This window comes from Centropristis striata, chromosome 17 (assembly GCF_030273125.1).
Source record: "Centropristis striata isolate RG_2023a ecotype Rhode Island chromosome 17, C.striata_1.0, whole genome shotgun sequence".
Taxonomy (NCBI): domain Eukaryota; kingdom Metazoa; phylum Chordata; class Actinopteri; order Perciformes; family Serranidae; genus Centropristis; species Centropristis striata.
This window is the reverse complement of record NC_081533.1, coordinates 4,669,840-4,687,605: the sequence shown is the minus strand read 5'-3', so window position 1 is coordinate 4,687,605 and position 17,766 is coordinate 4,669,840. Positions and strand designations below refer to the sequence as shown.

The 17,766-nt window shown below is 36.2% G+C and overlaps 1 protein-coding gene across 1 annotated transcript in view; it reads right to left on the bottom strand.

The window, feature by feature from the left end:
- The window catches only part of rbpjb (recombination signal binding protein for immunoglobulin kappa J region b), a 93,956-nt gene that overhangs the window by 36,996 nt on the left and 39,194 nt on the right, over window positions 1–17,766 (bottom strand). The window contains exon 2 of the mRNA XM_059354729.1: window positions 5,699–5,737. Coding sequence (XP_059210712.1) covers window positions 5,699–5,737 — 39 coding nt within the window. The remainder of the gene's footprint in view (window positions 1–5,698; window positions 5,738–17,766) is intronic.

The window sequence follows — 17,766 nt, the reverse complement described above, 5'->3', positions numbered from 1 at the left end:
TTTTGGTTTTTTTTTTGTCATTTCTTTGTTTTTTTATGGATTTTTTTGTAATTTGTGTGTTTTTTTGTATTTCTATTGTATTTTTACTGTGTTTTTGAGTGTGTTTGTATGTGTTTTTTTGTAATTTTTATGTGTGTTTTTGGTTTTATGTGTTTTACGTGTGTTTTTTGTCATTTATTTGTGTTTTTATCTGTTTTATTTGTAATTTCTTTGTGTTCTTTGTCATTTTTGTGTGTTTTTTTATATTTTGTGTGTTTTTTTGAAGTGTTATGTGTTTTACATGTTTTTTGTAATTTCTTTGTGTATTTAATGTGTTTTTTTTTGCATTTTTTGTATTTTTATTGTGTTTTTGGTGTGTTTGTATGTGTTTCTTTGTAATTTTGTGTGTGTTTTTGGTTTGTTTTTCATGTTTCGTGTTTTACAGGTGTTTTTTGTCGTTTTTTTTGTGTTCAAAATGTTGATCCAGTAAGTCAAAATGAAAAAAACAATCAGGTCATATAGGTGAGGTTGTGCCGAAAACAATGACACCAACACGTCATGGTAAAGATGTTTAAGTGGTTTATATACAGGCAGAATGAAAAGGAGTCAAAAACCGACAAAATAGCCCCAAACTCCAAAGGGTTAAGCAGCCGACGGCATCAACACACAAATTGTTATTTGTGTAAAATGAAAGCTGGATGGCAAATGAAGCCGACTTTGTGACAGTGAGGTGAAAATCTTCACACGTTGCTCATTATTTTAGTCTGAAATTAGGCTTTTTTTTAATGAAAAGGGAAAACTAAAAGGGGATGTATGGAGCGTTTCCATGTGATTGTGCAGAGCTGTTGTTTGGGAGAATAAGCCCTTGGAGGGGCGGCTCCCCGACAGAAACAGCAGCTTATCCCAGCCTGCATGTTCATGTGTTGTGTCTGTTTGTGTGTAGATTCGTGCACGTGTGTCTGTCTGCAGCTAAGATGCATGTGTGTGTGTGTGCGTGCGTGCCTGTGTGAACCCATTTTCAGTGCATGTGTGTCATGTATTGTATTTCCAGTCGAGTAGCCTTCCTGACAGGGCGGCCCTGCAGGACCCAGAGCTTTAGCTGCCCTAAAAAGCCCCTGCAGGACGCTGCACTGTTTGGGCTGTCTGAGCTGCTGCCTGACGGAAAAAAATGGTGGGGCTGTTGTTGTTTCTGCTGCAAGAAGGGGGACAAGTGGGTGAGCCAGCATGCAGAAGTGAGGATAGTGAGCCAGATATAAAGAGACAAACACAAATAACACAACACTATGATACACACAGGGGGGAAATCAACACACACACACACACACTCTGAAGGCGGTGTGTTTTCAGCCTTTCAGCTGCTGGGTAAAGAGTGTTTTGTGTGCATCATATTTTTTTTCATATTTCTGGCCATCGGAGCCATCAGACAAATAGAGAAATAGAGAAATAGAGCGGCCGGTGCTTTATTTATTATTATTTCAAACCTTTTGTATTCCTATTTATACTGTTCTACATGCATTTGAGCATGAAATATGTTAAGTTACTGCACTGTAAACAAATAGACACAAAATGACCAAAAGAGACACAAAATGACCAAAAAAAACACACAAAATGAACAAATAGACACAAATTGACCAGAAAAGACACAAAATGAACAAAAAAGACACAAAATGAACCAAGCCAGCGGACTGGCAGCACATAAATGAAGAGGGGGACACATCAAAAGGTGCAGGGGCCCCTTTTTTCCAAAACCATGCTCGGCTGTTCCAGGCAGAACGCAACCCCTCATTTTCCCCGCTGAGTGCCACGCGCAAAAAACCAGCACATGCACACACACACACACAAACACACACACAGGCTTACCCGTGCCCGCTCCCAGTAACAAAGAGAAACACCACAAGCAAACAAGTGCATACACACACACACACACACACACACACAAACGTCCAGAAGCAAGCCACAACATCCATCAACATTATGTGTTCACCCAAATGTTGCTCCAAATGACTTGGAACAAACATAAGAGGAACAAAATAATCAAAAACTTGCAGCGCTGCTAGTCCAAGCACCGAACCAGGGATGGGCAACTGGAGGCCCGGGGGCCGCATACGGCCCTCACCCTCACTTGAAGTGGCCCTCAGTACAACTACATGCATTTGAGCATGAAATCTTAAAAGTGCAGTGTAAAAATGCACAAAATTACTTCTTGTATAAATGTTGGTCTGTTGTTCTTACACTGAAAAAAAGAAACCACAGTATTTTGTACTCCTATTTATACTGTTATTCATGCATTTGAGTATGAAATATGTTAAGTTACTGCACTGTAAACAAATAGGCACAAAATAAACAAATGGACACAAAATGACCAAAAGAGACACAAAATGAACCAAAAAAAAAAGAGACAAAATGAACACAAAAAGACAAAAACACGCCAAAAAAAATCCCCTCAATATTACCCTATGGAGAGGCTAGAGTGATGACATCATCAAAAAAAGACACAAAATGAACATAAAAAGACACAAAATGACAAAAAAACATGAAATCTTAAAAGTGCAGTGTAAAAATGCACAAAATTACTTCTTATAATTAATGTTGGTCTGCTGTTCTTGCACTGAAAAAAAAAATCACACTAAGTGGTTATTTTTTATTGTTTTAAACCTTTTATATTCCTATTTATACTGTTCTACATGCATTTGAGCATGAAATATGTTAAGTTACTGCACTGTAAACATATTTAAAATTGCAGTTTCATCATATCTGGTGAAGTGATGCTCCTATATGTGGCCCTGTGGTAGTGAACATGAACAACTGTGGCCCCCTGCAGCATTTAAGTTGCCCATCCCTGAACTGGACAGTACGCTGCTGCATTCTGCAGAGTTTTAGCCGGCGAGGCCTCAGGACAGGTGAACTATTGCTGCTTTGCTGCCTTGTTTTTCTACACAACAACTGCAAGACACGAGGCTCATTTCAACAGAGAGTATTAAACTGCAGAGATCTGGCTAATAAAGAATCAATAGCAGAACAAATGATGTCACACAGCAATGGGTCAACAGATAACAGCTGTCCAACTGTGGAAGTACGAGTGTTCAGGCCAGAATCACACAGGACGCGTGTACTGTTGCTTTGCTAAGTTAACAAGCCGTTGTTGTTGTTATTGTGGTAACAACATGCAGCCAGTCAGCACTATATTTATTCTGTGGTTATTGCAGATGCAGCTCCACTTTATCTGCACCACCACCAGAAATTAGCTCATCGCTGCCTCGACTATGAGAAGTCGGCTAACTGGGACTTTTATGCATTTGTTTGTTTTTCTATATGTGCACATGTTATTGTGATGTGTTGCATGAAAACAATCAGGAGACGTAATGTTTTTGATGAGCCGTGTGCTCCGTCAACAAGTGTTTAAAGCAGGGGTCTCAAACTCAAATTACCTGGAAGCAGTATCGAAATGACCAAAAAAAAGACACAAAATCATTAGACACAATTTTTTTTTAAAAAGACACAAAATGACAAAAAAGACACACAATTATTAAAAAGACACAAAGTGACAGAAAAAACTTAATTACTTAAAAAAGAAACAAAATGAACAAAAAGACACATTTGGAAAAAAAAAAAAAAGACACAAAATGACAAAAAAAGACACAAAATGACAAAAAAAGACACAAAGTGACCAAAAAGACACAAAATGACCAAAAAAAGACACAAAATGACCAAAAAAAATAACACAAAACTACAAAAAAAAGACACAAAATCATTAAAGACACAATTTTTTTTCAAAAAGACACAAAATGACAAAAAAGACACACAATTATTAAAAAGACACAAAGTGACAATTACTTAAAAAAGAAACAAAATGAACAAAAAGACACATTTGAAAAAAAAAAGACACAAAATGAATACACAATTACACAATCAATTCAGCTATATAAAAAAAACGATTTAAAAATTTTTGATACTGAACTCCTCCAGGCATTTAGATGAAAAACAACCAGGTTTTTTTATTTTTATTAAAAAGGAATAAATATATGTAAGAATCTAAAAAAATATATGATAATTTAACTTTGTATCAATGATGGAAATGTTGGATTGTTGATCACTGAATGGATGTATCGCTCTAGATCAATGCACCGCTACACCTCACCTAAAAATGAATGTTTGTCTGCAGGAGTCTGCTGGCTTTGAAGTGAATATAGCCACTTCGAGGGTCGCCATTCTTAAAACTCTCCAAAGAACATTGTGCATAAAGACTAATCTACTGCTCCACACTCCAGTCCAGTTGGTGGAGACAATGCACCTGTTTGCTGGTTTGCCAACCGCCAAATAACCCAAAGAAGAAGAAGGTTTTCAGCAAAGCATTATGGGTGCACAAGGCTCAATTCACCCAAAGAAGGAGTCTGTCTTATGTAGAATTCTAATTATTGACATCAGCCTTTGATAGGAATCTATAGCCGTGTTTCCTTTAGGGGGACGAGTGGCCAATGGGAAAGTCTCAGGCCACGCCCTCTTTAATGTCGCTCACTCAGCGTGCCTCCATTACAAAAAGGTTCCAGAGGGATTTAGAGACTCTGGAGGTGACGTTTGGTTTTAGATCATCACGTAATCGTTTAGTGACAGTTTCGGCCGTGATCAGTCATCACATACGCAACAGATTAAACACGGGAGACGCAACTGTGGCCGCCGTCGCTAACTGTGCACAACATCAGCAGCTGATCACAAACAAAGCAGCATGGCTAATTATGCACAGCATCTCCGCTGATCATAAACATAGTGATCTTGAATTAACTTGTAAACAAACAGAGATCTCTAAGTGAACACTTCCTGCAGCAGCAGCACATACACACTGTACTGCTACAGAGCTAACTGTTAGCCTGTTAGCACATACACACTGTACTGCTACAGAGCTAACTGTTAGCCTGTTAGCACATACACACTGTACTGCTACAGAGCTAACTGTTAGCCTGTTAGCACATACACACTGTACTGCTACAGAGCTAACTGTTAGCCTGGTAGCACATACACACTGTACTGCTACAGAGCTAACTGTTAGCCTGTTAGCAATTTGCAGACTCCAGCTCTGCAACTGGGAGAGACTGCTGCAGGAGGACTGTGCAGCTTCGACTTGTTCTTCTTCTCCAAAAGTCTTCAATAACACCAGAACAAGTCCCTGGATTTGTTGCCAGTCGCTTTTTTGAAAAATAGTTGCTAAGGGGGTCTGAAAAGTCGCTAAAAATAGCAACAAAGTCACTAAGTTGGCAACAGTGCTTCGCCGGTTTTTACAAATGTTGCGTGTTGTTGTGGCGTCGAGTACTACGTCACATCCTGCTTAACGTTCTATCCAATCAGCAACCAGGATTTTTTCGGGGGAAAAAAAAGACCCTGCTCTTCTACAGGGACGAAAAAAAGTCTTGCCAAAACACCGATGGGGACGGCTCATATTAAAACTAGGGGTGTTTTGCCAAGTTAGACCCGCCTCATTCAGGGCATTGGGCTGTGGTGGAAACACTCTTAATGCCATTGTATCCTTCAAATTCAGCTGTTTGAGGATCCTTCCTTGACTTGGTGAAGCACCCACTGACCATGAATAAGGACCTCATACAGCCCCACTTATTGTGTTTCTCACACAAACGCTTGTAGTCAACACACAGGTTGACAAACAAATACCACTATGACAACAAAAGGTGTTACGGGAAGAACATGCGTGTTTGTTTACGTGCACGCTCACCTTGTTAGGCGCAGTGGCTGAGGGCGCTCCCCGAACTTCCTGCAAAGACACAAAGTGAGAAGAAAACATGAGTGGGCTGGTTATCAACCACACACACACACACACACACACACACACACACACACAGAGAGTAAACACTGCATTACACAATGGTACACACACACACACACACACACAGGCTTGTGACTGTGGCCTTGACAGTGTGTGGTGGCTTTGTCAGGTGACAGGTATTAGCAGGCAGGTTATAACAGGTGACACTATAACACTCATTCCTGTCAATGGCACATTAAACAGGTTGTGCGTTAACACAAAAACTCATCAGGTTTCATGTGGAAGAGTAGAGCTGTGTGCATTCAGCATTTCAATGCAATCTTTTGTGCTTAATGTTTTTTGTGTGATTTTTGTGTTTATGTGTTTTTTGTGTTTTATGTGTGTTTTTTTTGCCATTTTTTGTGTTTTTAGTGTGTTTTTGTGTATTTTTTGTTTTTATGTGTTTTTCATGTATGTTTGTTGTGTGTTTTATGGGCTTTTTTGTGTGTGTTTTTTTGTTGTTGCCATTTTCGTGTTTTTATGTTTTTTTGCATGTTTTTTGTGTATTTTTTGTGTGTTTTATGTATTTTTTTCTTTTTGTGGTTTTTGTATTTTTTGTGTGTGTTTTTGTGTTCAAAATGTTGATCCAGTAAGTCAAAATGACAAAATAATAATCAGGTGAGGTTGTGTTGAAAAAAATGATACCAACATTTTTTAAGTGGTTTTTACAGGCAGTAAAAATAGTCAAAAGTGAAAAAAATAATTGTCAGAATCAGATCATGCTGAAGTGGTGCTAAGAAAATGCCAAAAACCAAACATGGGAATAGTAAATATTAATAAAAATGTAACAAACGGATAAGAAGTGCTTTCAGGCTTCACGTGTGCTGATCTGAATAGTAAAAAATGGATCTGACTTGATAATTTTCTGACACTGCTTCCAGTTTAATGGCGCATAATAGCCGAGGGCAGACTTCAGTCGGTCCGAGGCGCCACGCAGCGTTTAGAAAGTCGCCACGCTGAGATTTAACAGAGTAAACACGTCTGAATCCTGATGGGAGCTACGTCACACTGCTCTATGAACGGACAGTGGGTGGTAAAAAAACCCTCTAACAAGGAGAGTGATTCATTTAAAATCTTATGCAAATTCACAGTGATGTGCGCTAAAATATACAAAATGAAAGTGTTTCAAAATGATTATTAACCCTTTGAACTTCAAGCTGTTTCAGGGTGTTTTTTTTTCTTCCTCCGGTTACTTTTTACTCAGTGTCTCGTTTTTCAAGCTGCACCGCCATGGAAACACCACAATCACGGCTAAAAGTAGAGAATTTCCTTTGTTACAAAACTTGGAATAAATTGTGATACACATATATATACACAGATGCATCTCAATACATTAGAATATATATATATACATATAGATGGACATATTTTTCAGAGGACAACATTTACATATTGAACATACTTTTTAAAACTGGTGTTTTGTAATATTACATTTTTTTTGAGACACTGAATTTGAGGTTAATCATTATAAATAGAAGAAATTAAATAAATGAAGACATGAAATGTTTCATTCTGTGTGTAATGGATCTATATAATGTGTTAGTTCCACTTTTTGAATTGAATTACTGACATAAACAAACTCTTCTATGATATTCTAATTTATTGAGATGCACCTGTGTATGTGTTATAGATAGATAGATAGATAGATAGATAGATAGATAGATAGATAGATAGATAGATAGATAGATAGATAGATAGATAGATAGATAGATAGATAGATAGATAGATAGATAGATAGATAGATAGATAGATAGATAGATAGATAGATAGATAGATAGATAGATAGATAGATAGATAGATAGATAGATAGATAGATAGATAGATAGATAGATAGATAGAAAAAAGTAACTGGAGGAAAAAAACCACCCTGAAACAGCTTGTAGTTCAAAGGGTTAATAATCATTTTGAAACACTTTCATTTTGTATATTTTAGCGCACATCACTGTGAATTTGCATACGATTTTAAATGAATCACTCTCCTTGTTAGTTACTAAAAAAAAGACACAAAATTACCAAAAAAGATGTTTTGTTTTGTTTTTAAGTGTTGCCAATATTGTAAAAATAAAAATCCACACACTTAACATGTTTATTTGCATTTGTACAACCTTGCTTGTCCTCTCCTCTCAGCTCTGTGTAAAAAAGCGTCAGTTCAATCCATATTTCGCAGAATATTTGTCATGTGACTGTTGGTCTCAGTCAAGTCATTCATGGATTCCTAGTTGCGCTGAGAAGTGCAGAATGTTATGGTTTTTCTAAGATCTAGTTAGTGCAAATTATTTATTTTTGGCTAAATATTAAATGGCAAATGTAGTAAATATCTCTATTTGAAGCTTGTTCAAGGAAATTTAAAATCTCAAAAAAAAAAAACTCTGCCGAAAATAAACCACCATTTTTTGTAAAAAAAACGGGCTTTTCAAACCTGCACAGTGCAGAGTTTTAGTGAACATGAAGACCAGGACTCTGACATGACAAAACTAAACTGTTTCTGATAATCTGACTAGACAAAGTGACACCTGGGAACCTGACGAGACATCCTGGAAACTAGCGATTCAGCTGTTTTCTAAATAATTCTGCTGCTGGTCCATGGTGTGCAGCTACTCCACATGACACACAGGAAACACAGTTCAACTTCCCGCTAAGTATCTAAATCAACCCATTTGACAGTAAAAGTGTGTGTCACGCTGCGGGGCTGCAAGGCTGCAATAAAGCCCCTGACTCTCTTTAAATGTAAAGACAAACAAGCGTGATATATGCTGAGTCAATCCAAAGCTGAGAGGATGACACATGCACAACAGCTCTTTTACTTTTCAAGTCTTTTTCAAAGTGTCTCAATTCTACTCGTTTTCTTTACATCAGGGGTCTCAAACTCAAATTACCTGGGGGCTGCTGGAGGCAGCATCAAAATGACAAAAAAAAAGACACAAAATTACTAAAAAAAGACACAAAATGACAGAAAAAACACTAAATTACTTAAAAAAGACACAAAATGACAAAAATGTATGAAAATGACCTAAAAAATACACAAAATTACAAAAAAGACACAAAATTACTAAAAAAGATAAAATTACAAAAAAGACACAAAATGACAGAAAAAAACTTAAATTATTTTAAAAAGACACAAAATGACCCAAAGAGACACATAATGACAGAAAAAAACTTAAATTACTTAAAGAACAAACAAAATGACAAAAAAGACACAGAATTCCCAAAAAAAGACAACAAATCATTTTTTTAAAATACACAAAATTTCCTAAAAAAGACTAAATTATTTAAAAAGACACTAAATTATTTAAAGACACAAAATTGTTTAAAAAAAAAAAGACAAAATTACCCAAAAAAGACACAAAATGACAGAAAAAAAACTAAATTACTTAAAGACGAAACAAAATGACCAAAAAAGACAAAAAAATATTTTTAAAATACACAAAGTTACCAAAAAAAGACACAAAGTTATTTAAAAAGACACAAAATTATTTAAAAAAAAGACACAAAATTACCTTAAAAAGTAATTAAAGGGACCTTCCACACACAACACGATAAAGTGCCATTCACATAAAACTCACATTAAACTTTCATATCAAGGTGAGGGCCACAATATCACCACGGGGGCCACAATTGGCCCTTGGGCCGCGAGTTTGTGACCCCTGCTCTACATCCTGGTGACATTACAGTCAGTCAGCGTTTCATTTCCACCAACATGACTGCTTCATAAACCTTCATCAGCTCTCCAGGAGGCTGAATTTGACGTAAAGTGAATTGAGTCATATCTGAAAACGCTGAGTCATTGACTGCATGGAGCAAGGAAACCGCCGCCGACCACATGTATAGAAAAAGGCCATAAAGTTGCGACATGTCACAGCTGACGATGACTATTTTCTGGTCAACTTCTTTATTTTGCAGGTAAAACAGTGACGTGTGCATCCTGTTACAGGCAACACAGTCTGGCCTCCTGGAACTCTTTCCTCACTCATTACACATAAACATACAAACAGCATCTAAAAAATAAAAAAAAGATACACTGAAAAAAAGATTTGGTAACACTTTACAATAACCATCATTTATAAAGGCTAAACAAATAGTTTATTAATGTTTAATCATCATTTATAAACTGTTTATAGGCCATTTAGAATGTAAATACATCATTTATTAATGTTTAACTAACTAAATCTTTTATAAATGGCAAATAGATGGTATATTAATATATAAACATGTATATTAATGTAAGCTTATAGTTACTTTACCATTAACAAAAAATTCAATTATAATTAATGGTTTATTAATAGTTTTAGTTGCACTCATTATAACATTTTAAACACCATATTAAGTATGTTAATGGTTTTTAGATGATTCATATACCTTTAAGAAATTGGTTGAAAACATTTAAAGATTAAATATGTATAGCACTTTGTAAATGGTTAATAATTGGTTTATAAACCATCTGTAAACATCACTTAGTTGGTTATTGTAAAGTGTTACCAAAGATTTTTTGGCCCTGTAATTATTATTTCAATCATCTATATAAATTCTACAAAGAAATACGAATTCAGTGCTTTTATTTTGAAATATCAGTTTTTCATGTTGTGTATTACTTAGTGATTGTTTGTTATTATGTGTCCTCAGTTTTCTATGTAAATTGAATAATTCGTCCCAGGTAATATTCATTCATAAACCAGTTCATTGGCTTCATTAGTTGATATTTACAAGTAAAATGTAATTCAGTGAATCTGCAATTTACTTATGTATTTTTCATTTTTAAAAATAAGTGGACACTTTGTGTGGAAAAACTTGCCTAGCTTTTTTTTTTAAAGTAAATGTCACTCCAATTTTTTTCAGTGTAGAGAAAGAGAGGACTTAAATCTGTAAAATCATAATTTATTTGTACTTTTTTCTTCTCATCCATAAATTAAGCATGAATGAGAATCCAGAGCTCTAAAACTGTCACATAGTTGCATCTAGAAATTAACAAGCTGAATAAAATTAAGGGGTCATAAAAATTATTTTTTTTAAAACGCTTCAAGGCGAAAAAAAACTCAAGTCTGTAATCTGTTCCATTTCATTTTCCAGTTAAGTTTAATTTTGAAATTCATTAAATCGAAAATGACATGAATAATTCAGAGAGTGATTTCTCAACACTGTTTTTGAAATAATTGAACAGAGAATTAATTCTGAATTGCATCACAGCACAAATAATCTGAATAAAATTGAATTTACAGCTGCAACTTACAATTATTTTCAGTATTTTATTCGTCTGCTGATTGTTTTTTTTAAATGCTTAATTAATGCAAGTAAAATATCCCTGTTGTTGTAGTGTCCCACAGACTGTCAAATATTTAGTTTTCTATCATGTATGACAAAGAAAAGCATCAAAAATGTCACATCTGAGAAGGGATGGGAATTATTAATCGATGATTGATTAATGGTTGTTAAGGATTTGGTCGATCACGTGGAATTTTTAACTGATCTGTGTATTTTTTCAGCCAATGAGTTGAGAATTAAGTTGGATAAAGCTGCAGTTTGCAAACTGAAAGTTGCAATAACAATTATAAAACGCACAGAAACACAAGATTATTAATCTGAGCAAATCTATCTTACTGTATCAAACCTCGCTAGCATTAATTACTGAGTTTAATTTGATCCAAAACTTATTTAAACACATTTAAATATGCAGATTACAGTGAAAACTAACCTCATGCCTCTTCAGGGGCTAAAACATAAAACATTGAGCTCCTTGGTTTTATTTTTACAGTTTAATCTCACTTGATTTAGTTTTAGGATCGACAAGAAGTCTCGTCGTCCTTTCAAAATAAAAGCTTCAAAACATACTCCAGTTTGCGTAAAAACTCAGTGATTAATCTAGTTAGTGCAAATTATTAATTTTTGGCTAAATATTAAATGTAGTAAATATCTCTATTTGAAGCTTAGATTTAGTTATTTTTCCTGCCTGAAGCTTCCACACAAAAAAATTCTGCCGAAATTAAACCACCATTTTTTGTAAGAAAGCAGGCTTTTCAAACCTGCACAGTGCAGAGTTGTACTGAACATGAAGACCAGGACTCTGACATGACAAAGCAAAACTCTTTCTGATAATCTGACTAGACAAAGTGACACCTGGGAACCTGACAAGACATCCTGGAAACTAGCGATTCAGCATTAATCAATAAACTGATCATTAACATTATAGATGCACGAGTCAGCAGGTTTCTTCCCAACGCTCATCACTACATCCAAGAATCAAGAAACAGCTGAAAAAAAGTGAGTATTCGATTACCAAAATAGCTGCAGATTGATTTTGGAGCAATAAATCAAGTAAGTTTTGCAGCTCAATCTAACATGCTCCATTGCTTCACCATTATAAATCACCAGCTAGTTAAAAACACAACATACTGGGCTGAAAGTCCCCACAGAGTTCAATCAGCCTGCAGCAGCAACAACTATAGGACTCCATATCTCACTCATAGACACACATTCTGTAGCTCCACTGGAATGATCCTTCAGTGCACATAGTCGTGTTTGTAGTCAAATGAATAAAACAGCAAATGTTTTCTATCAGATTACTGACTGACTATATGCAAAAGTTGAGTTAAGAGGGCTGTTTCCACGACAGCCCAACACCCGGAATGAGGCGGGTCTCCCTAGCCGAAACGCCCCTAATTTCAATATGAGCCGTCTGAATTTAGTGTTTTTTCAGTCATTTTGTGTCTTTTTTTAAATAATTTTGTGTCTTTTCAGTCATTTTGTGTCTTTTTTTTTAGTAATTCTGTGTCTTTTTTGGTCATTTTGTGTCTTTTTTAAGTAATTTAGTGTTTTTTCAGTCATTTTATGTCTTTTTTTAGTAATTCTGTGTATTTTTTTGGTAATTTTATGTCTTTTTAAGTAATTTAATTTTTTTCTGTCATTTTGTGTCTTTTTTAGTAATTTTGTTTATTTTTTAAAAATAATTTTGTGTCTTTTCAGTCATTTTGTGTCTTTTTTGTAATTCTGTGTCTTTTTTGGTCATTTTGTGTCTTTTTTAAGTAATTTAGTGTTTTTTCAGTCATTTTATGTCTTTTTTTAGTAATTCTGTGTATTTTTTTGGTAATTTTATGTCTTTTTAAGTAATTTAGTTTTTTTCTGTCATTTTGTGTCTTTTTTAGTAATTTTGGGTATTTTTTTGGTCATTTTGTGTCTTTTTAAAAAATAATTTTGTGTCTTTTTTTAGTAATTTTGTGTCTTTTTTTTGGTCATTTTGATAATACCTCCAAGTAATTTGAATTTGAGACCCCTGCTCTAAAGGAAACACGGCAAAATTTTTCTAACAAAATGTGGCCTAAAAACCTTGCTAAATAAGCCATGCAGAGTCAAGTCAAGTATAGTAGAGTGTGTTAACTCTATGTGGTGATGCTCTACAGTAAAGAGCAGCTACACGTCTGCAGCACGTGGAGGCGAGTGTACGAGTGTCTCGGAGACGGACAGAGTGTGAGTGAGTCAGGTTCTCTGTGTGGAGGATGTGGTAGCTGCATGCTGCTGCTAAGTATGTCAATACTTCTAACGTGCCATCAATAAACACACAGATAGTGTGTCACCCAGTAGGCTAGGGCTTCTGGCACGCAGGCACCCAGTCAATGTGAAAAAAAGGGAAGCACGAAAAACACACACAGAGGGCTGAAAATAGCACCCAAAAAAAAAGGTGAGGGGAAAGAGGCAAAGAGGGGATAAAGGGCAGGAGGAGGAAGAGGAGGCATGATTGGTGCAGGAGCCAGAAGGAGGGAGTGGAGGTGGAATAATTAGAAAGGAGGGCAATCAATAAGGTTCCCACAGTGAAACACTGATGCCTCAACTGGCTAATGGATTCCAGACGGCTCTCTTCTCCCTCCTCCTCCTCCTCCTCCTCCTCCTCCTCCTCCTCCTCCTCCTCCTCCTCCTCTGCAAACAGGGAGCGATGGAGGGAAGGATACTGCGGGGAAAGTGTGGGGTGAGATTAAAGGCGAGGCGTGAAGATGTGGATGGTGTGTTGTGTGGGGAGAGGAAGAGGAAGAGGGGGATGAAGAGCAAGGATTTGCAGAAAGAGAACGGGGAGGTGAAGCCATTTCTGCAACAAGCATCAAACAGTGATAGCACGAGAAATAAATCTAACTCAACGCCAACAAGACTCACAATGGATGCATTTTGATGCTTTTATGAACACTACAGGCAAAATGTTTGGAAGCAACTTAACATTTCTGTTCACAATGACTTGAATTTCTTAAAAACCAGTTTGTATTCTTTGGAATTTTGGATGTGTTTGCTGCACGATGAGACTTTATTTTAACCCATTGACGCCTAAAAACGCCTGTAAAACCTCTGGGCGATGTTAAAATCAGCCCCTAAAACCGTTTAAGTTTTTCTGGAAATTCAACAGAAGTGTCAACGCTTCTACTAAATAATAGATTTTTCAGCCTCTGGAGCAGATAGAAATGAAATTCAACAAGTATTTGAGAGCTTATACAAATACTACAAAACGACGTATCCGCTTTCCAGGCTTCAATGGGTTAATTGAATTGAACCATTTTCCTCCAGGACCTTTAGGCTAGGTACTGATGTTAGCAGACCATTGCTGATTAAATGTTAACAAAAGAGAAGAAGGGCTTAGTTTTAGGGTTGTTGAGAAGATTTGCAAGAGTCACAAAAGTAAAAAACCTTAGCTCTTTAGCTTTTGAGAGTTTGGATTCAAAAATCCCAATAAATGCCTCATATATGCCATGCTGCTGTTAAAGTCAGATGAGGGTACTTTGAAGAAAGCAAAGTCTTAGCAAGAAAAAAAATACCTGATAATTATAGTTTAAATGTGTTCTGATATATGCCTCTTTATATATTAATCATGCATATTTTGTTGCACAGTATACCACTAAAACTATTATCTTTTTTGTACAAATTTAATCTCGCTTCCAAGCTTTCTGACCTGCAGCAACATGCATGTAATCTCTACCCTATAGCCTAATCTCTAGCAGATTTCAGTGCTTTGCATTGCGGGCAGTACGACTGATTTTACTGTGAAGAAGTGATGTGAAAAAAAAAGAGAGAAGAAGGCGGTCAGAAGTGTTGCAAGTTCTGTGAAAAACCGCCGTTTCACATCATCTCCACAAGCTCACTTTAACACTCGAGGCACAAACACCAACAAGGGAAAAAAAAAAAAAGGACCAAACACAGGAAACCGCAAAAGGTAGAGTTGCAAAGACAAAAGAAAGGCACGCTGACTGACTGGCTGGCTGTTGCATCTGCACTTTTTCAGGCACCGACTCTCTGAAATGACATGCACGATGGCAAAGTTCAAAAAAGTTCAAAGGCGGAATTTCTCATAAGTTGCACAAAAAGTCCTCACATTCGAGAAACATTTCTATTTAATGTTTTTTATATTATTTTGTCACATTTCTATCATTTAAGTTATTTTTTATGTTTATGTTCCATCAGTTTGTTTATTCTAATGGGCTCTTTTTCTTATATTATTTGACTTATTTCCTCATTTTAATGCCATTTTGGGAAGCAATTACAGCTCTTTCTCTGCTAAAGTAAACACAAGTAGCTCTGTGTTTCTGTTGTTGTTGTTGTTGCTGTTGTTGTTGCTGTTGCTCTTGCTGTTGTTGTTGTTGTTGTTGTTGTTGTTAGGTGAGGATACCTCTAGGTGAGGTTACCTGTGTCTACTGCAGGAGGGATGTTACGCATGTCCTTATTCTCGCGATATAGCCTTTATTTTTAAACTTTTCTAAAGTGATTTTTCTATTTAAAACAATGAATAAGCGTTTAATGTAGTTTTTCAGGCACCGACTCTCTGAAATGACATGCACGATGGCAAAGTTTAAAAGAGTTCAAAGGCGGAATTTCTCATAAGTTGCACAAAAAGTCCTCACATCATTCAAGAAATATATTTTTTAATGGGTTTTTTTTATTATTTTGTCACATTTCTACCATTTAAGTTTTTTTTTTTAATGTTTTCCATCAGTTTGTTTATTCTAATGGCCTCTTTTTCTTCCATTATTTGGCTTATCTCCTCATTTTAATGCCATTTTGAGAAACAATTACAGCTCTTTCTCTGCAAAAGTGCAACACAAGTAGTTATTAAAAGGTCCTCTCGCACAAAATCTGTCTCATCTATTTTTTCCCTTTTGCAAAATGATGCCCTGTGATTTGTGCTGCAGCATCAAATGCTGCCAACGCTGTGATGTGAGCACTAAAACCAACTTTTTGTTCATTCTAACACACACACAGACACACACAGACAGTCTAGCAGCAGGCCGGAGGTCAGCGGAGGAAAAGGAAGCTCTGTAAGCAGAGGAGTTTGGTCTGATTTGCTCTCCATCCGTTATCACCACTCTCCCTTCCTTCCTCCTCCTCCTCCTCCTCACCTCCTGCTTACTATCACTGATTCCACTGAATATAATGAGGGTGAGAAACACTGCAGCCAAGTATCAGTGGTGAGAAATCAGGCTGCAGGACAGGATTCACCACCATGAGACATAAAAAGCAAGAGCAGAAAGCTCAGATTAGGTCTAATTTCTCAGTTTTAGTAGGTGGAGAGACAAATTAAAGATTGATTTCATTGTTATTTCAATGCAGTTTTTGTGGGGGAAAGAAAAAGCAGCCACAGCAAATCGGAGCACCACATTTTTAAGGACTCATCTCTTTCACTGTGACTATCACAGTGTCAGGTCAACGCCTAAAATAAACAAGCATGACACTAAACAACTGGAAACTTCTTCGTGAACATTGCCTACCACTGCACTTTTTTCAAATGCAATGCAGATGTTGTGAAACGGATGAACTGGCGGCATTTCTGCCATTAAAAGAATAAAAGTGAAGCAATCATTTCAATAAGTTAATTCATGCCTATTTAACCCTCTATGCTACGGTGTTGCCCCATTTTTGTCCTGTCAAATTTCTACAATTCATGTTTTTGAGTGATGTGATACTTTAAAAAAGAGGGAAGAGTATAGTGAACCAATAGCAACGCTTTAATTTGTCACATGACCTCCATGCGGCCATATTGAAACCCTACTTTGCAGACTTTTCCAAAGGAAACAGCTTTGCCATTTTGCACCACAAAAAAATCACTCAAACAGCCTGGCCCTTCTGGCCCTTTTCCATCTGGAAAAAAAATATTCCTACTAATAGGTGTGTAAACCTTCATTTTTGATAGTTTCCATCGGAGATGGCAGCCATATAAAGTCTATGAGAACCAATATATCTTCCAAGCCACTCAGAAGGTCAATGTGGTGTCAAAATCTACATTTTCTGGGTCCACGAATCATTCAAAGATATTGAGAGTATCACTAGATGATTATTTGATCAAATAGATATGTTCACTTTCGTTATGTTTTTATGTCATTTCAAAGGATTTAATTGGAGAACCAATGCCGACAGATGGCGATATGTCTGTGATAGAGCAATATTGGCTGATAAATCCTCCAACAGATAAACTGTCAGGCTCTCGTGTTTTCAACATGAACCCTATATATCAACACTACAGTATAGATAAGGGCTCTCAAACTCAAATTACCTGGGGGCCGCTGGTGGCAGTATCAAAATGTCCAAAAAAAGACAAAATGACAGAAAAAAACTAAATTACTTAAAAAAGACAAAATGACCGAGAAGACACAAAATTACCAAAAAATACACAGAATTACAAAAAAAAACCCCACAAAAATTATTTTTTTAAAAGACAAAAAATTTGAAAAAAGACACAAAATGACAGTAAAAAATAAATTACTTAAAATATAAACAAAAAAACCAAAAAAGACACAAAATTATTAACAAAGACACAAAATTACCAAAATAAAGTAATTAAAGGGACCTTCTACACACAACACGGTAAAGTGCCATTCATATAAAACTCACATTAAACTTTCATATCAAGATGGGGGCCACAAAATATCGTCACGAGGGCCGCAATTGGCCCGCGGGCCGCCAGTTTGAGACCCCTGGTATAGAGCATTTTGGTTGTATAAAAAGTACAAACACACACAACC